Source organism: Oncorhynchus nerka, linkage group LG18 (assembly GCF_034236695.1).
Source record: "Oncorhynchus nerka isolate Pitt River linkage group LG18, Oner_Uvic_2.0, whole genome shotgun sequence".
Classification (NCBI taxonomy): Eukaryota; Metazoa; Chordata; class Actinopteri; order Salmoniformes; family Salmonidae; genus Oncorhynchus; species Oncorhynchus nerka.
In genome coordinates, this window is record NC_088413.1 from 82,946,120 (window position 1) to 82,966,923 (window position 20,804).

The 20,804-nt window shown below is 46.3% G+C and overlaps 1 protein-coding gene across 1 annotated transcript in view; it reads right to left on the bottom strand.

Moving 5' to 3' along the window:
* Positions 1-2,524: 2,524 nt before the first annotated feature.
* The window catches only part of LOC115125394 (vam6/Vps39-like protein), a 73,235-nt gene continuing 54,955 nt past the window's right edge, over positions 2,525-20,804 (bottom strand). The window contains 4 exon segments of the mRNA XM_065003389.1: positions 2,525-4,201; positions 4,403-4,494; positions 5,560-5,694; positions 17,045-17,079. Coding sequence (XP_064859461.1) covers positions 4,120-4,201; positions 4,403-4,494; positions 5,560-5,694; positions 17,045-17,079 — 344 coding nt within the window. The 3' untranslated portion in view covers positions 2,525-4,119.

A 20,804-nucleotide genomic window follows, 5' to 3' on the forward strand; every position in this document is an offset into this window, starting at 1 on the left:
TTCCACAGGGGGATTCATGGCTGGTTAAGCTTCCACTGCCTCTGTCACAGGGGATTCATGACTGATTAAGCTTCCACTGCCTCTGTCACAAGGGGATTCATGGCTGATTAAGCTTCCACTGCCTCTGTCACAAGGGGATTCATGACTGATTAAGCTTCCACTGCCTCTGTCACAGGGGGATTCATGGCTGGTTAAGCTTCCACAAGGGGATTCATGACTGATTAAGCTTCCACTGCCTCTGTCACAGGGGGATTCATGGCTGGTTAAGCTTCCACAGGAGGATTCATGACTGATTAAGCTTCCACTGCCTCTGTCACAAGGGGATTCATGACTGATTAAGCTTCCACAGGGGAATTCATGGCTGATTAAGCTTCCACTGCCTCTGTCACAAGGGGATTCATGGCTGGTTAAGCTTCCACTGCCTCTGTGACAGGGGGATTCATGACTGATTAAGCTTCCACTGCCTCTGTCACAAGGGGATTCATAGCTGATTAAGCTTCCACTGCCTCTGTCACAAGGGGATTCATGACTGGTTAAGCTTCCACTGCCTCTGTCACAAGGGGATTCATGACTGATTAAGCTTCCACTGCCTCTGTCACAAGGGGATTCATGACTGATTAAGCTTCCACTGCCTCTGTCACAGGGGGATTCATGACTGATTAAGCTTCCACTGCCTCTGTCACAGGGGATTCATGACTGATTAAGCTTCCACTGCCTCTGTCACAAGGGGATTCATGACTGCTTAAGCTTCCACAGGGGGATTCATGGCTGGTTAAGCTTCCACTGCCTCTGTCACAGGGGGATTCATGGCTGGTTAAGCTTCCACTGCCTCTGTCACAAGGGGATTCATGACTGATTAAGCTTCCACTGCCTCTGTCACAGGGGGATTCATGACTGATTAAGCTTCCACTGCCTCTGTCACAGGGGGATTCATGACTGATTAAGCTTCCACTGCCTCTGTCACAAGGGGATTCATGACTGCTTAAGCTTCCACAGGGGGATTCATGGCTGGTTAAGCTTCCACTGCCTCTGTCACAGGGGATTCATGGCTGGTTAAGCTTCCACAGGGGGATTCATGGCTGATTAAGCTTCCACTGCCTCTGTCACAAGGGGATTCATGGCTGATTAAGCTTCCACAGGGGGATTCATGACTGCTTAAGCTTCCACAAGGGGATTCATGACTGATTAAGCTTCCACTGCCTCTGTCACAGGGGGATTCATGACTGCTTAAGCTTCCACTGCCTCTGTCACAGGGGGATTCATGGCTGGTTAAGCTTCCACAGGGGGATTCATGACTGGTTAAGCTTCCACAGGGGGATTCATGGCTGGTTAAGCTTCCACTGCCTCTGTCACAGGGGGATTCATGGCTGGTTAAGCTTCCACAGGGGATTCATGACTGGTTAAGCTTCCACAGGGGGATTCATGACTGGTTAAGCTTCCACAGGGGGATTCATGACTGGTTAAGCTTCCACAGGGGGATTCATGACTGATTAAGCTTCCACAGGGGGATTCATGGCTGCTTAAGCTTCCACTGTCTCTGTCACAGGGGGATTCATGGCTGGTTAAGCTTCCACAGGGGGATTCATGACTGATTAAGCTTCCACAGGGGGATTCATGACTGATTAAGCTTCCACAGGGGGATTCATGGCTGATTAAGCTTCCACAAGGGGATTCATGACTGATTAAGCTTCCACAGGGGGATTCATGACTGATTAAGCTTCCACTGCCTCTGTAAGATGAAATCAGCAACCCTGTTTTTTATTTTTTACACCTCTTCAAAAGGCAACCAAATTGGTGGAACGACCCAATATCAAACAGGTGTACAGTTGGTTGTGTGTATGCATCCCAAATTGCATTATTCCCTAGTCTAAAGTAGTGCACTATATAGGGAATAGGGTGCCATAGGGCTCTGGTCTAAAGTAGTGCACTATATAGGGAATAGGGTGCCATAGGGCTCTGGTCTAAAGGAGTGCACTATATAGAGAATAGGGCTGTGGTCTAAAGTAGTGCACTATATAGGGCATAGGGCTCTGGTCTAAAGTAGTGCACTATATAGGGAATAGGGCTCTTGTCTAAAGTAGTGCACTATATAGGGAATAGGGCTCTGGTCTAAAGTAGTGCACTATATAGGGAATAGGGTGCCATAGGGCTGTGGTCTAAAGTAGTGTACTATATAGGGAATAAGATGCCATAGGGCTCTGGTCTAAAGTAGTGGACTATGTAGGGAATAGGGTGCCAATTGGGAAGCAGAAAAAACCTTCCACTCTGACATACAGTACATCCCTCAGTCCTAGTCAGACGACAACACGATTTAAGAATAAAGACTAGTGGGCTATATAGGGAATAAAGACCCAACTTAAATCAAACCTTTTAAACCGTCTTCTGTGATTAGGAAGAAAATGGTCGCCGAGCTGAACTGATCTTTCACGTTTTTTCACAAAATGGGAGGATTATTATCGATCAAATAAAAATAAAAATGTATTTTGAAACTGTGGATGTTGAAACAATCAAAACAAATGGCGTCTATGACAGAAGGGTTGATATTATATTGATACTGAGGCAACTGAGATATTTAAAAAATATTAGAAGTTTAGTCGTCGCATTATAATCTGGAGTGGTGTTCAACCATTTCCTTAGAAACAAACGGGTCACTGAAAACAACATGAAAAGTGAAAAGCAAAGAGATGCTTTTAAGTACACACACACACACACACACACACACACACACACACACACGGCATCAGCTTAATGTGTTAATTAGCCTATAGCGTGTTGAGGATGAGATGAGTAGAGGAGGAAACGAGGCGAGGCTGATTTTTAATGGAATATCTTCATTGACGTAAAGAGGCCCATTTGGATAGAGCCAGTTTACACTGTTCTGTGAAGGGAGTTTGCCTTTTAAAATGATAACCTTGGATTATCTAACACAACGTGCCATTGGAACACAGGAGTGATGGTTGCTGATAATGGGCCTCTGTACACCTATGTAGATATTCCATTGGAACACAGGAGTGATGGTTGCTGATAATGGGCCTCTGTACGCCTATATAGATATTCCATTGGAACACAGGAGTGATGGTTGCTGATAATGGGCCTATGTACGCCTATGTAGATATTCCATTGGAACACAGGAGTGATGGTTGCTGATAATGGGCCTATGTACGCCTATATAGATATTCCATAACAAATCAGCTGTTTCCAGCTACAACAGTCATTTACAAAATGTCTACATTGTATTTCTGATTAATTTGATGTTATTTTAATGGACAAAAAAATGAGCTTTTCTTTCAAAAACCAGGATATTTCTAAGTGACCCCAAACTTCTGAACGATTGTGTATAATATATATATTAGTCTCCTTTATCTAATCACCATCAATATTCATACTTTTTTTTTTACTGTTATTGTTGATTACATTATCTCACTTCGCTTTAGCAACAGTGGCTTAGTCATTCATGCTAATAAAGATTATCCGAATATTAGATAGACAGAGAGACAGCGAGAGTCAGAGAGAAAGACAGCGAGAGTCAGAGAGAGACAGCGAGAGTCAGAGAGAGACAGCGAGAGTCAGAGAGAGACAGCGAGAGTCAGAGAGAGACAGCGAGAGTCAGAGAGAGACAGCGAGAGTCAGAGAGAGACAGCGAGAGTCAGAGAGAGACAGCGAGAGAGAGAGAGACAGCGAGAGTCAGAGAGAGACAGCGAGAGTCAGAGAGACAGCGAGAGTCAGAGACAGAGAGCGAGAGGGAGAGTCAGAGAGACAGCAAGAGTCAGAGGAGAGGGAGAGTCAGAGAGACAGCAAGAGTCAGAGGAGAGGGAGAGTCAGAGAGAGAGAGACAGCGAGATCGGGAGGGAGAGGAACAGTATTCCACAATTCCAGACAGAAGCAGCCAGAGTTCCAGAGTTCCAGAGATCCAGAGTTCCAGAGTTCCAGAGATCCAGAGATCCAGAGTTCCAGAGATCCAGAGTTCCAGAGATCCAGAGTTCCAGAGTTCTAGAGTTGAGTCCAGCTGAACAGCCAAGCTGCTGTGGAAGTGTTTCAGACAAACCCAGCTCCCTGCACTCCCTCCGTCCAGGGTGCCGCTAAGGAACATGTAGTCCACAAGAGGACACTATTTTGGTGTCACTGCTCAATAGGACACACCCCTCGGTCCTTACAGCAGAAGTAATGAACGACAACACCGTTGGGATACCTGGCGAAGGCGCTGGACAGACAGATAGGTGATTCAGTAACAGTATATAAACAGAGCCTTAACTACATATTCACATGATCACTTATACAGAATGTATATGACCTAGTTGTAGGTGTTTATAAAGCATTGATGTTAGTACTAAAAGGGGATGGTGTAAATATATCAAACGGCTTGGCGATTCAGGTAAACAAAGTAGCACTAAACCAGTGTTACCTGTTGCCTATCTTCTTCTTACAGACCCGGCAGGTCTTCTCTTCTGAGATGGTACACTTGACCTGCTGGTGGAAGATACGCTCCTCCTGGACCTGCACAAACAAACGAACGCACACATACGCGTCAGGTGGGTAGAAACGACACACACAACGTCCATCTCCCTCACCCATAGGAACTCTTGACGACCTGGTCAAATAGTTTCCTCAGCCTTACAACCCCCCAGCTCTCTCACCCCCCAGCTCTCACCCAACCCCCCAGCTCTCTCACACACCCCCCCAGCTCTCACCCAACCCCACCAGCTCTCACACACACACACACCGCTCTCACACACACACACACCACTCTCACACACACCGCTCTCACACACACACACCGCTCTCACACACACACACACCGCTCTCACACACACACACACACACACCGCTCTCACACACCCCCAGCTCTCACACACACACACACACCCAGCTCTCACACACACACACCCCCAGCTCTCACACACACACACACCACTCTCACACACACCGCTCTCACACACACACACACACCGCTCTCACACACACACACCGCTCTCACACACACACACACACCGCTCTCACACACACCGCTCTCACACACACACCCCCCAGCTCTCACACACACACACACACACCCAGCTCTCACACACACACACCCCCAGCTCTCACACACACACACACACAGCTCTCACACACACACACACCCAGCTCTCACACACACACACCACCCAGCTCTCACACACACACACCACCAGCTCTCACACACACACACCCCAGCTCTCACACACACACACCCCCAGCTCTCACACACACACCCCCAGCTCTCACACACACACACCCCCAGCTCTCACACACAAACACCCCCAGCTCTCACACACACACCCCCAGCTCTCACACACACACACCCCCATCTCTCTCACACACACACACACCCATCTCTCACACACACACACACACCCATCTCTCACACACACACACACACCCAGCTCTCACACACACACACACACCCAGCTCTCACACACACACCCAGCTCTCACACACACACACCCCCAGCTCACACACACACCCCCAGCTCTCACACACACACACACCCAGCTCTCACACACACACACCCCCACACACACACACACACACACAGCTCACCCGTAGGAACTCGGCCTGCAGCAGACTCTTGAGCACCTGGTCAAAGCGTTTCCTCTGGGCCTTCTCCTCCAGAACACTCTCCAGGAACACACGGATCTCTCTGATCTGAGTGTTGGCTGGCAGCAGGTTGATGGCCTGGTGGGGAGCAGAGACAGAGATGGTAGAAACAATGGTGTTAATCAGGGGCAAAAATTACTGTGTAAAATAAATGATACAAATACTGAGCTGCCTGTATTCGGGGACGGCAGGTAACCTAGTGGTTAGAGTGTAGAAGCGGCAGGTAGCCTAGTGGTTAGAGTGTAGAGGTGGCAGGTAACCTAGTGGTTAGAGTGTAGAGGTGGCAGGTAACCTAGTGGTTAGAGTGTAGAGGAGGCAGGTAACCTAGTGGTTAGAGGAGGCAGGTAGCCTAGTGGTTAGAGGAGGCAGGTAACCTAGTGGTTAGAGTGTAGAGGTGGCAGGATCCAAGATGGCGTAGCAGTAAGTCCTGTCGTGTCGTGTCTCTGTATATATCTCTTTCGTTTTTTTACGTATTTTTCTTCGCATATCTCCTTAAAAACTTTTTGCTAAACCTAAGCTTCCAATTACTCTCCTGCAACCCGCCTCACCCAATGTAGCTATTTTTCCTAAAGTATTTATATTTATATTTACTTGGAACCGGAACCCCTCAACTGAAGCTCAACTGAAGCTAGCCAGCAAACCACTAGCCATGCTAGCGGTCTTCAGCTAACCGGTCATCAGCTAACCTTCAGCCCGGAAAGCTCTCGCCAGTTCGAACAACGCGACTCTAACCAGAGCATAACGGACCTATTTATTTTTTTCATCCACCGATTTCTTCCCCGGATTCCCACCGCAAATGGAACATTTATCAGCTGGATCTTCACAACTAGCTATCTAGCTATCTACGAACTGTTAGCTTGCTAGCACAGGCCTGCTAACCGCCTGCATCGCCGCGTCCCAAACACCCATATTTACTTTCTATCTCTTTTTGATTTTTTATTTGTTTATACCTTCCGGAAACCTGCCTCACCCAATGTGATACGGAATCGCTATTATTCTTAATTTTTTAGAACACACTCAAGAACCTCCAGAAGCTAACCAGCTAACTAGCTACAAGCTATTTAGTCATTGTTCGTTTTCTTTTTACCTGGATAACACTCGCCAGTCCAACTTCCCTGCCCCATCCACCGCTGCCCCCTGGACACTGATCTCTTGGCCACATAGCTGACCCACGCTGGACTGTCCATTAATCACGGTACTCCATTCTGCTTGTTTGTTTTATCTGTTGGCCCCGTTGCCTAGTCAACGCCATTTTACCTGCTGTTGTCGTGCCAGCTGATTAGCTGTTGTTGTCTAACCTACTGTTTTAGCTAGCTTTCCCAATTCAACACCTGTGATTACTGTATGCCTCGCTGTATGTCTCTCTCAAATGTCAATATGCCTTGTATACTGTTGTTCAGGTTAGTTATCATTGTTTTAGTTCACAATGGACCCCCTAGTTCCACTCCTCATACCCCTGAAAACTCCTTTGTCCCACCTCCCACGCATGCGGTGACCTCACCCATTACAACCAGCATGTCCAGAGATACAACCTCTCTCATCATCACCCAGTGCCTGGGCTTACCTCCGCTGCACCCGCACCCCACCATACCCCTGTCTGCGCATTATGCCCTGAATATATTCTACCATGCCCAGAAACCTGCTCCTCTTATTCTCTGTCCCCAACGCTCTAGGCGACCAGTTTTGATAGCCTTTAGCCGCACCCTCATACTACTCCTTCTCTGTTCCGCGGGTGATGTGGAGGTAAACCCAGGCCCTGCATGTCCCCAGGTACCCTCATTTGTTGACTCCTGTGATCGCAAAAGCCTTGGTTTTATGCATGTCAACATCAGAAGCCTCCTCCCTAAGTTTGTTTTACTCACTGCTTTAGCACACTCTGCTAACCCTGATGTCCTTGCTGTGTCTGAATCCTGGCTCAGGAAGGCCACCAAAAATTCTGAGATTTCCATACCCAACTAGAACATCTTCCGTCAAGATAGAACTGCCAAAGGGGGAGGAGTTGCAGTCTACTGCAGAGATAGCCTGCAAAGTAATGTCATACTTTCCAGGTCCATACCCAAACAGTTCGAACTACTAATTTTGAAAATTACTCTCTCCAGAAATAAGTCTCTCACTGTTGCCGCCTGCTACCGACCCCCCTCAGCTCCCAGCTGTGCCCTGGACACCATTTGTGAATTGATCGCCCCCCATCTAGCTTCAGAGTTTGTTCTGTTAGGTGACCTAAACTGGGATATGCTTAACACCCCGGCAGTCCTACAATCTAAGCTAGATGCCCTCAATCTCACACAAATCATCAAGGAACCCACCAGATACAACCCTAACTCTGTAAACAAGGGCACCCTCATAGACGTCATCCTGACCAACTGGCCCTCCAAATACACCTCCGCTGTCTTCAACCAGGATCTCAGCGATCACTGCCTCATTGCCTGTATTCGCTACGGAGCCGCAGTCAAACGACCACCCCTCATCACTGTCAAACGCTCCCTAAAACACTTCTGTGAGCAGGCCTTCCTAATCGACCTGGCCCGGGTATCCTGGAAGGACATTGACCTCATCCCGTCAGTTGAGGATGCCTTAAAAGGATGCCTTCTTTAAAAGCAACTTCCTCTCCATTTTAGATAAGCATGCTCCATTCAAAAAATGCAGAACCAAGAACAGATACAGCCCTTGGTTCACTCCAGACCCGACTGCCCTCGACCAGCACAAAAACATCCTGTGGCGGACTGCAATAGCATCGAAGAGTCCCCGTGATATGCAACTGTTCAGGGAAGTCAGGAACCAATACACGCAGTCAGTCAGGAAAGATAAGGCCAGCTTCTTCAGGCAGAAGTTTGCATCCTGTAGCTCCAACTCCAAAAAGTTCTGGGACACTGAAGTCCATGGAGAACAAGAGCACCTCCTCCCAGCTGCCCACTGCACTGAGGCTAGGTAACACGGTCACCACCGATAAATCCATGATTATCGAAAACTTCAATAAGCATTTCTCAACGGCTGGCCATGCCTTCCGCCTGGCTTCTCCAACCTCGGCCAACAGCTCCGCCCCCCCCGCAGCTCCTCGCCCAAGCCTCTCCTTTACCCAAATCCAGATAGCAGATGTTCTGAAAGAGCTCCAAAACCTGGACCCATACAAATCAGCTGGGCTTGACAATCTGGACCCTCTATTTCTGAAACTATCCGCCGCCATTGTCGCAACCCCTATTACCAGCCTGTTCAACCTCTCTTTCATATCGTCCGAGATCCCCAAGGATTGGAAAGCTGCCGCAGTCATCCCCCTCTTCAAAGGGGGAGACACCCTGGACCCAAACTGCTACAGACCTATATCCATCCTGCCCTGCCTATCTAAGGTCTTCGAAAGCCAAGTCAACAAACAGGTCACTGACCATCTCGAATCCCACCGTACCTTCTCCGCTGTGCAATCTGGTTTCCGAGCCGGTCACGGGTGCACCTCAGCCACACTCAAGGTACTAAACGATATCATAACCGCCATCGATAAAAGACAGTACTGTGCAGCCGTCTTCATCGACCTTGCCAAGGCCTTCGACTCTGTCAATCACCATATTCTTATCGGCAGACTCAGTAGCCTCGGTTTTTCGGATGACTGCCTTGCCTGGTTCACCAATTACTTTGCAGACAGAGTTCAGTGTGTCAAATCGGAGGGCATGCTGTCCGGTCCTCTGGCAGTCTCTATGGGGGTGCCACAGGGTTCAATTCTCGGGCCGACTCTTTTCTCTGTATATATCAATGATGTTGCTCTTGCTGCGGGTGATTCCCTGATCCACCTCTACGCAGACGACACCATTCTATATACTTTCGGCCCATCATTGGACACTGTGCTATCTAACCCCCAAACGAGCTTCAATGCCATACAACACTCCTTCCGTGGCCTCCAACTGCTCTTAAACGCTAGTAAAACCAAATGCATGCTTTTCAACCGATCGCTGCCTGCATGGTTCCGACCTTGAATATGTGGACATCTATAAGTACCTAGGTGTCTGGCTAGACTGCAAACTCTCCTTCCAGACTCATATCAAACATCTCCAATCGAAAATCAAATCAAGAGTCGGCTTTCTATTCCGCAACAAAGCCTCCTTCACTCACGCCACCAAACTTACCCTAGTAAAACTGACTATCCACCCGATCCTCAACTTCGGCGATGTCATCTACAAAATTGCTTCCAACACTCTACTCAGCAAACTGGATGCAGTTTATCACAGTGCCATCCGTTTTGTCACTAAAGCACCTTATACCACCCACCACTGCGACTTGTATGCTCTAGTCGGCTGGCCCTCGCTACATATTCATCGCCAGACCCACTGGCTCCAGGTCATCTACAAGTCCATGCTAGGTAAAGCTCCGCCTTATCTCAGTTCACTGGTCACGATGGCAACACCCATCCGTAGCACGCGCTCCAGCAGGTGTATCTCACTGATCATCCCTAAAGCCAACACCTCATTCGGCCGCCTTTCGTTCCAGTACTCTGCTGCCTGTGACTGGAACGAATTGCAAAAATCGCTGAAGTTGGAGACTTTTATCTCCCTCACCAACTTCAAACATCAGCTATCTGAGCAGCTAACCGATCGCTGCAGCTGTACATAGTCTATTGGTAAATAGCCCACCCATTTTCACCTACCTCATCCCCATACTGTTTTTATTTATTTACTTTTCTGCTCTTTTGCACACCAATATCTCTACCTGTACATGACCATCTGATCATTTATCACTCCAGTGTTAATCTGCAAAATTGTAATTATTCGCCTACCTCATGCCTTTTGCACACATTGTATATAGACTCCCCCCTTTTTTCTTTTCTACTGTGTTATTGACTTGTTAATTGTTTACTCCATGTGTAACTCTGTGTTGTCTGTTCACACTGCTATGCTTTATCTTGGCCAGGTCGCAGTTGCAAATGAGAACTTGTTCTCAACTAGCCTACCTGGTTAAATAAAGGTGAAATAAAAATAAAATTTAAAAAACCTAGTGGTTAGAGTGTAGAGGTGGCAGGTAACCTAGTGGTTAGAGGAGGCAGGTAACCTAGTGGTTAGAGTGTAGAGGCGGCAGGTAGCCTAGTGGTTAGAGCAGGTAGCCTAGTGGTTAGAGTGTAGAGGAGGCAGGTAAACCTAGTGGTTAGAGTGTAGAGGCGGCAGGTAGCCTAGTGGTTAAAGCATTGGACTAGTAACCAAAAGGTTGCTAGATCGAATCCCCGAGCTGACAAGGTGACTGTTGTCCTGCGCCTGAACAAGGCAGTTAACCCACTGTTCCTAGGCCTTAATTGTAAATAAGAACATGTTCTGAACTGACTTGCCTAGTTAAATAAAGGTAAAAAAACAACAAAAAAAACATTGTTGCTCAAAATAAGTAAGAACTTTTTTTTCTCTCAAAAAAAGTAGACGTCAAAATTATTGACAACTATTTCTGATCTTTTTCTAAAAGAGCTTTTTTATGAGCTGGAGAACACATAATGTGGGAACCTTCCATATGCTTCATATGTTTCTTCCTCCTCCTGCGTTTATGGACCTTCCTCTTCAATTCAAACCACATGTTTTCATTGGGGTAAAAAACTGTGATTTTGTGGCCAATTAACAGTTTCTTTGGGGATTTTCATGTATGCTTGGGGTCATCGTCTTAACAGTGTAGTTATTCCCTCCGCAAGGCAATCAAACAAGCGAAATACCAGTATAGGGACAAAGTGGAGTCGCAATTCAACGGCTCAGACACAAGACGTATGTGGCAGGGTCTACAGACAATCACAGATTATAAAAAGAAAACCAGCCCCGTCGTGGACATCGACGTCTTGCTCCCAGACAAATTAAACAACTTCTTTGCTCGCTTTGAGGACAATACAGTGTCACTGACAGGGCCCGCTGCCAAAGTCTGTGGGCTCTCCTTCTCCGTGGCCAACGTGAGTAAAACATTTAAACGTGTTAATCCTCGCAAGGCTGCAGGCCCAGATGGCATCCCCAGCCACGTCCTCAGAGGATGCGCAGACCAGGTGGCTGGTGTGTTTATGGACATATTCAATCTCTCCCTATCCCAGTCTGCTGTCCCCACATGCTTCAAGATGACCACCATTGTTCCTGTTCCCAAGAAGGCAAAGATAACTAAATGATTAGGCAATACTGTAGGAGGTACTGTAGGAAATACTGTAGGAGGTACTGTAGGAAATACTGTAGGAGGTACTGTAGGAGGTACTGTAGGAAATACTGTAGGAAACTGTAGGAGGTACTGTAGGAGGTACTGTAGGAAATACTGTAGGAGGTACTGTAGGAGGTACTGTAGGAGGTACTGTAGGAAATACTGTAGGAGGTACTGTAGGAAATACTGTAGGAGATACTGTAGGAAATACTGTAGGAAATACTGTAGGAGGTACTGTAGGAAATACTGTAGGAGGTACTGTAGGAAATACTGTAGGAGGTACTGTAGGAAATACTGTAGGAGGTACTGTAGGAGGTACTGTAGGAAATACTGTAGGAGGTACTGTAGGAGGTACTGTAGGAGGTACTGTAGGAAATACTGTAGGAGGTACTGTAGGAGGTACTGTAGGAAATACTGTAGGAGGTACTGTAGGAAATACTGTAGGAGGTACTGTAGGAAATACTGTAGGAGGTACTGTAGGAAATACTGTAGGAGGTACTGTAGGAGATACTGTATGTGTTTACAGTAGGAGATACCGCATTTGTTTACTGTAGGATACTGTAGGAGATACCGTATGTGTTTACTGTAGGAGATACCGCATGTGTTTACTGTAGGATACTGTAGGAGATACCGTATGTGTTTACTTTAGGAGATACATTATGTGTTTACAGTAGAAGATACCGTATGTGTTTACTGTAGGAGATACTGTATGTGTTTACTGTAGGAGATACAGTAGGAGATACCGTATGTGTTTACTGTAGGAGATACCATATGTGTTTACTGTAGGAGATACTGTAGGAGATACAGTAGGAGATACCGTATGTGTTTACTGTAGAAGATACAGTATGTGTTTACTGTAGGAGATACCGTATGTGTTTACTGTAGAAGATACAGTATGTGTTTACTGTAGGAGATACCGTATGTGTTTACTGTAGGAGATACAGTATGTGTTTACTGTAGGAGATACCGTATGTGTTTACTGTAGAAGATACCGTATGTGTTTACTGTAGGAGATACAGTATGTGTTTACTGTAGGAGATACCGTATGTGTTTACTGTAGGAGAAACAGTATGTGTTTACTGTAGGAGATACTGAATTTGTTTATTTTTATGTGCCCTTCCTCTCCCCCTCTCTTGGCAAGACAGGCTCTGGGAGCTGAGACCGGGGAAATGAAAGCATAGGCACATTAAAACCCAGTAAGGGAGAGGAGAGAGCAGAACCACATTAAAACCCAGTAAGGGAGAGGAGAGAGCAGAACCACATTAAAACCCAGTAAGGGAGAGGAGAGAGCAGAACCACATTAAAACCCAGTAAGGGAGAGGAGAACCACATTAAAACCCAGTAAGGGAGAGGAGAGAGCAGAACCACATTAAAACCCAGTAAGGGAGAGCAGAACCACATTAAAACCCAGTAAGGGAGAGCAGAACCACATTAAAACCCAGTAAGGGAGAGGAGAACCACATTAAAACCCAGTACGGGAGAGGAGAGAGCAGAACCACATTAAAACCCAGTAAGGGAGAGGAGAGAGCAGAACCACATTAAAACCCAGTAAGGGAGAGGAGAGAGCAGAACCACATTAAAACCCAGTAAGGGAGAGGAGAGAGCAGAACCACATTAAAACCCAGTAAGGGAGAGGAGAGAGCAGAACCACATTAAAACCCAGTACGGGAGAGGAGAGAGCAGAACCACATTAAAACCCAGTAAGGGAGAGGAGAGAGCAGAACCACATTAAAACCCAGTAAGGGAGAGGAGAGAGCAGAACCACATTAAAACCCAGTAAGGGAGAGTAAGGGAGAGGAGAGAGCAGAACCACATTAAAACCCAGTAAGGGAGAGGAGAGAGCAGAACCACATTAAAACCCAGTAAGGGAGAGGAGAGAGCAGAACCACATTAAAACCCAGTAAGGGAGAGGAGAGAGCAGAACCACATTAAAACCCAGTAAGGGAGAGGAGAGAGCAGAACCACATTAAAACCCAGTAAGGGAGAGGAGAACCACATTAAAACCCAGTAAGGGAGAGGAGAGAGCAGAACCACATTAAAACCCAGTACGGGAGAGGAGAGAGCAGAACCACATTAAAACCCAGTACGGGAGAGGAGAGAGCAGAACCACATTAAAACCCAGTAAGGGAGAGGAGAGAGCAGAACCACATTAAAACCCAGTAAGGGAGAGGAGAGAGCAGAACCACATTAAAACCCAGTAAGGGAGAGGAGAGAGCAGAACCACATTAAAACCCAGTAAGGGAGAGGAGAGAGCAGAACCACATTAAAACCCAGTAACGGGAGAGGAGAGAGCAGAACCACATTAAAACCCAGTAAGGGAGAGGAGAGAGCAGAACCACATTAAAACCCAGTAAGGGAGAGGAGAGAGCAGAACCACATTAAAACCCAGTAAGGGAGAGGAGAGAGCAGAACCATTAAAACAGTTAAAACCCAGTAAGGGAGAGGAGAGAGCAGAACCACATTAAAACCCAGTAAGGGAGAGGAGAGAGCAGAACCACATTAAAACCCAGTAAGGGAGAGGAGAGAGCAGAACCACATTAAAACCCAGTACGGGAGAGGAGAGAGCAGAACCATTAAAACAGTAAGGGAGAGGAGAGAGCAGAACCACATTAAAACCCAGTAAGGAGAGGGAGAGAGAACCACATTAAAACCCAGAACCACATTAAAACCCAGAGGGAGGAGAGAGCAGAACCACATTAAAACCCAGTAAGGGAGAGGAGAGAGCAGAACCACATTAAAACCCAGTACGGGAGAGGAGAGAGCAGAACCACATTAAAACCCAGTAAGGGAGAGGAGAGAGCAGAACCACATTAAAACCCAGTACGGGAGAGGAGAGAGCAGAACCACATTAAAACCCAGTACGGGAGAGTGGTAGAGCAGAACCACATTAAAACCCAGTAAGGTGGAGAGTCAGAACCACATTAAAACCCAGTAAGGGGAGAGGAGAGAGCAGAACCACATTAAAACCCAGTAAGGAGAGGAGAGAGCAGAACCACATTAAAACCCAGTAAGGGAGAGGAGAGAGCAGAACCACATTAGTACCCAGTAAGGGAGAGAACCACATTAAAACCCAGGGAGAGAGCAGAACCACATTAAAACCCAGTAGGGAGAGTATTGAGAGCAGAACCACATTAAAACCCAGTATTCAGGTGAGTGGTGCAGAACCACATTAAAACCCAGTAAGGGAGAGGAGAGAGCAGAACCACATTAAAACCCAGTAAGGGAGATTGTGGTGCAGAACACATTAAAACCCAGTATTCAGCGAGAGGAGGAGCAGAACCACATTAAAACCCAGTGGAGATTCAGAACCACATTAAAACCCAGTACGGGAGAGGAGAGAGCAGAACCACATTAAAACCCAGTAAGGGAGAGAGAACCACATTAAAACCCAGTAAGGGGTGCAGAACCACATTAAAACCCAGTGGTAGAGAGTGCTGCAGAACCACATTAAAACCTAAGGGAGAGTGCAGAACCATTAAAACCCAGAGTGAGAGGAGAGAGCAGAACCACATTAAAACCCAGTATTCGGGAGAGGAGTGAGAGCAGAACCACATTAAAAACCCAGTAGGGAGAGGCTGTGGAGCAGAACCACATTAAAACCCAGTAGGGCTGTGGTGCAGAACCACATTAAAACCCAGTATTCAGAGTGCTGAGGAGCAGAACCACATTAAAACCCAGTAAGAGAGGCAGAACCACATTGTGGTGCAGAACCACATTAAAACCCAGTAAGGGAGAGGAGCTTGCAGAACACACATTAAAACCCAGGGAGAGGAGAGAGCAGAACCACATTAAAACCCAGTAAGGGAGAGGGAGAGGAGAGAGCAGAACCACATTAAAACCCAGTACGGGAAGGCAGAGAGCAGACATTCAGTAAGGGAGAGGGGACAGAACCACATTAAAACCCAGTAAGGGAGAGGAGAACACATTAAAACCCTGGAGAGGAGAACAGAACCACATTAAAACCCAGTAAGGGAGAGGAGAGAGCAGAAACACCTTATAAAACCCAGTAACAAGATGGAGCAGAACCACATTAAAACCCAGTACGGGAGACAGGCAGAACACATTAAAACCCAGTACGGGAGAGGAACAGAACATTAAAACATGGAGAGGAGAGAGCAGAACCACATTAAAACCCAGTAAGGGAGAGGAGAGGAGCAGAACCACATTAAAACAACATGGGAGAGGAGACAGCAGAACACATTAAAACCCAGTAAGGGAGAGGAGAGAGCAGAACCACATTAAACCAGTAAGGGAGAGGATAACAACATTGGGGAGGAGAGAGCAGAACCACATTAAAACCCAACATGGAGTTAGGAGAGACAGAACACATTAAAACCCAACATGGGAGTTAAGAGACAGAACCACATTAAAACAGTACGGGGGAGGAGAGAGCAGAACCACATTAAAACCCACAAGAGGATGGAGTTACCCAGAGACAGGTACAGTCTACCAGTGGTAAAACAACTGTGGGAGAGGAGAGAGAACCACATTAAAACCCAGTACGGGAGAGATAGAGCAGAAACATTAAAACCCAGTAAGAGACAGGAGAGTCACCACATTAAAACATGGGGTTCAGGAGAGAGCAGTACCACCTGTAAAACAACATGGGCAGTTCAGAGACAGGTACACCTGTAAAACAACAGTGGGGAGGAGAGAGCAGGACACCTGTAAACCAACATGGAGGTTAAGAGCAGTCACATTAAACCCAACATGGAGAGGAGAGACAGAACCTGTATAACACCCAGTGGGAGAGTGCCTGAGACAGCAGCAGAACCACATTAAAACAGTATTGTGGTTCAGAGTGGTATTCAGGTACACCTGTATAAAACCCAGTGGGGTTAGGAGAGAGCAGAACACAGTAAAACCTTACGGTATTCAGAGACAACCACAGTAAAACAACAACATGGGGTAAAGAGTATTGTGGTGCAGGAGAGGTAAGAGACAGGAACACCTGTAAAACCCAGTGGGAGTTAAGAGACAGCAGAACCACCTTAGTGGTAACAACTGTGGGCAGTCTACCTTAAGAGACAGGTACACCTGGTATAACAACATGGGGTTCAGAGACAGGTGCAGTCTACCTGTATAACAGTCAACAGTGGTATTCAGAGTGCAGGTGCACCTGTATAACAACAACATGGGGTTCAGAGTGCTGTGGTGCAGTCTACCTTAGTGGTATTCAGAGTGCTGTGGTTAAGAGACAGGCGGTATTCAGAGTGCTGTGGTGCAGTCTACCTTAGGGTATTCAGAGTATTGTGGTGCAGTCACCTGTATATTCAAGTGCTGTGGTGCAGTCTACCTTAGCGGTATTCAGAGTATTGTGGTGCAGTCTAACTTAGTGGTATTCAGAGTGCTGTGGTGCAGTCTACCACCTGTGGTGCAACAACATGGTATTCAGAGTATTGTGGACAGTCTACACCTGGTATTCAGAGTGCTGTGGTGCAGTCTACATAGCGGTATTCAGAGTATTGTGGTGCAGTCTACCTGTATTCAACAACAACATGGTATTCAGAGTGCAGGTGCAGTCTACCACCTCAGTATTGTGGTGCAACCATGGGTATTCAAGTGCTGTGGGTACACCTGTGTAACAACAACATGGCAGTCTAAGAGACAGGTATTCAGAGTGCTGTGGTGCAGTCTACCTTAGTGGTATTCAGAGTGCTGTGGTGCAGTCTGTAGTGGTATTCAACATGGGTGCAGTCTCAGGTATTCAGAGTGCTGTGGTGCAGTCTACCTTAGTGGTATTCAGAGTGGGGTTGCAGTCTACCTTAGGTATTCACCTGTGGTGCAGTCTACCTTAGTGGTATTCAGAGTATTGTGGTGCAGTCTACCTTAGTGGTATTCAGAGTGCTGGGTTAAGCAGTCTACCTTAGTGGTATTCACCTGTATAACAACATGGTGGTATTCAGAGTGCTGTGGTGCAGTCTACCTGTATTAACAACATGGGGTTGCAGTCTACAGGTATTCACCTGTGGTGCAGTCTACATGGTATTCAGAGACTGTGGTGCAGTCTACCTTAGTATATTCAACATGGGGTTGAGACAGGTATTCACCTGTGGTGCAGTCTACCATGGGGTTAAGAGACAGTCTACACCGGTATAAGTGCTGTGGTGCAGTCAACATGGTATTCAGAGTGCTGTGGTGCAGTCTACCTTAGTATATTCAACTGTGGTGCAGTCTACCTTAGACAGGTATTCAGTGCCTGTATGCAGTCACCTTAGTGGTATTCAGAGCTGTGGTGCACCTGTGGTAACAGCTGTGGTCAACATGGAGTTCAGAGTGCAGGTACACCTGTAGTGGTATTCAACATGGGGTTAAGAGACAGTGGTATTCACCTGTATGCAACAACATGGTATTCAGAGACAGGTACACCTGTATTCAACAACATGGCAGTTAAGAGACAGGTATTCACCTGTATAACAACATGGTATTCAGAGACAGGTGCACACCTGTATAACAACATGGGCAGTTAAGTGGTATTCAGAGTACACCTGTATAACAGTCAACATGGTATTCAGAGACTGTGGTGCAGTCACCTGTATAACAACAACATGGGGTGCAGAGACAGGTACACCTGTATAGTCAACATAGGGTATTCAGAGTGCTGTGGACAGATACACCTGTATAACAACATGGGCAGTTACCTTAGTGGTATTCAGAGTGCACCTGTATAACAGTCAACATGGTATTCAGAGACAGGTGCAGTCACCTGTATAACAACATGGGGTTAAGAGACAGGTATTCACCTGTATAACAACATGGTATTCAGAGACTGTGGTACACCTGTATAACAACATGGAGTTAAGAGTCTACAGGTACACCTGTATAACAACATGGAGTTAAGAGACAGGTACACCTGTATAACAACAACATGGGTTAAGAGACAGGTACACCTTATAACAACATGGAGTTGTGAGACAGGTACACCTGTATAACAACATGGAGTTAAGAGACAGGTACACCTGTATAACAACAACATGGGGTTAAGAGACAGGTACACCTGTATCAACAACAACATGGAGTTAAGAGACAGGTACACCTGTATAACAACAACATACACCTGGGGTTAAGAGACAGGTACACCTGTATGCAACAACATGGGTTCAGAGACAGGTACACCTGTATAACAACATGGGGTTAAGAGACAGGTACACCTGTATGCAACAACATGGGGTTCAGAGACAGGTGCACACCTGTATAACAACATGGGGTTAAGAGACAGGTACACCTGTATAACAACAACATGGAGTTAAGAGACAGGTACACCTGTATAACAACATGGGGTTAAGAGACAGGTACACCTGTATAACAACATGGGGTTCAGAGACAGGTACACCTGTATAACAACAACATGGAGTTAAGAGACAGGTACACCTGTATAACAACATGGGGTTAAGAGACAGGTACACCTGTATAACAACATGGGGTTAAGAGACAGGTACACCTGTATAACAACATGGGGTTAAGAGACAGGTACACCTGTATAACAACATGGGGTTCAGAGACAGGTACACCTGTATAACAACAACATGGGGTTAAGAGACAGGTACACCTGTATAACAACAACATGGAGTTAAGAGACAGGTACACCTGTATAACAACAACATGGGGTTAAGAGACAGGTACACCTGTATAACAACATGGGGTTCAGAGACAGGTACACCTGTATAACAACAACATGGGGTTAAGAGACAGGTACACCTGTATAACAACATGGGGTTAAGAGACAGGTACACCTGTATAACAACATGGGTTAAGAGACAGGTACACCTGTATAACAACATGGGGTTAAGAGACAGGTACACCTGTATAACAACATGGAGTTAAGAGACAGGTACACCTGTATAACAACAACATGGGGTTAAGAGACAGGTACACCTGTATAACAACAACATGGGGTTAAGAGACAGGTACACCTGTATAACAACAACATGGAGTTAAGAGACAGGTACACCTGTATAACAACAACATGGGGTTAAGAGACAGGTACACCTGTATAACAACATGGGGTTAAGAGACAGGTACACCTGTATAACAACATGGGGTTAAGAGACAGGTACACCTGTATAACAACATGGGGTTAAGAGACAGGTACACCTGTATAACAACATGGGGTTAAGAGACAGGTACACCTGTATAACAACATGGGGTTAAGAGACAGGTACACCTGTATAACAACAACATGGGGTTAAGAGACAGGTACACCTGTATAACAACATGGGGTTAAGAGACAGGTACACCTGTATAACAACAACATGGAGTTAAGAGACAGGTACACCTGTATAACAACATGGGGTTAAGAGACAGGTACACCTGTATAACAACATGGGGTTCAGAGACAGGTACACCTGTATAACAACATGGGGTTAAGAGACAGGTACACCTGTATAACAACAACATGGAGTTAAGAGACAGGTACACCTGTATAACAACATGGGGTTAAGAGACAGGTACACCTGTATAACAACATGGGGTTAAGAGACAGGTACACCTGTATAACAACATGGGGTTAAGAGACAGGTACACCTGTATAACAACAACATGGGGTTAAGAGACAGGTACACCTGTATAACAACAACATGGGGTTAAGAGACAGGTACACCTGTATAACAACATGGGGTTAAGAGACAGGTACACCTGTATAACAACATGGGGTTAAGAGACAGGTACACCTGTATAACAACATGGAGTTAAGAGACAGGTACACCTGTATAACAACAACATGGGGTTAAGAGACAGGTACACCTGTATAACAACATGGGGTTAAGAGACAGGTACACCTGTATAACAACATGGAGTTAAGAGACAGGTACACCTGTATAACAACATGGGGTTAAGAGACAGGTACACCTGTATAACAACATGGAGTTAAGAGACAGGTACACCTGTATAACAACATGGGGTTAAGAGACAGGTACACCTGTATAACAACATGGAGTTAAGAGACAGGTACACCTGTATAACAACATGGAGTTAAGAGACAGGTACACCTGTATAACAACATGGAGTTAAGAGACAGGTACACCTGTATAACAACAACATGGGGTTAAGAGACAGGT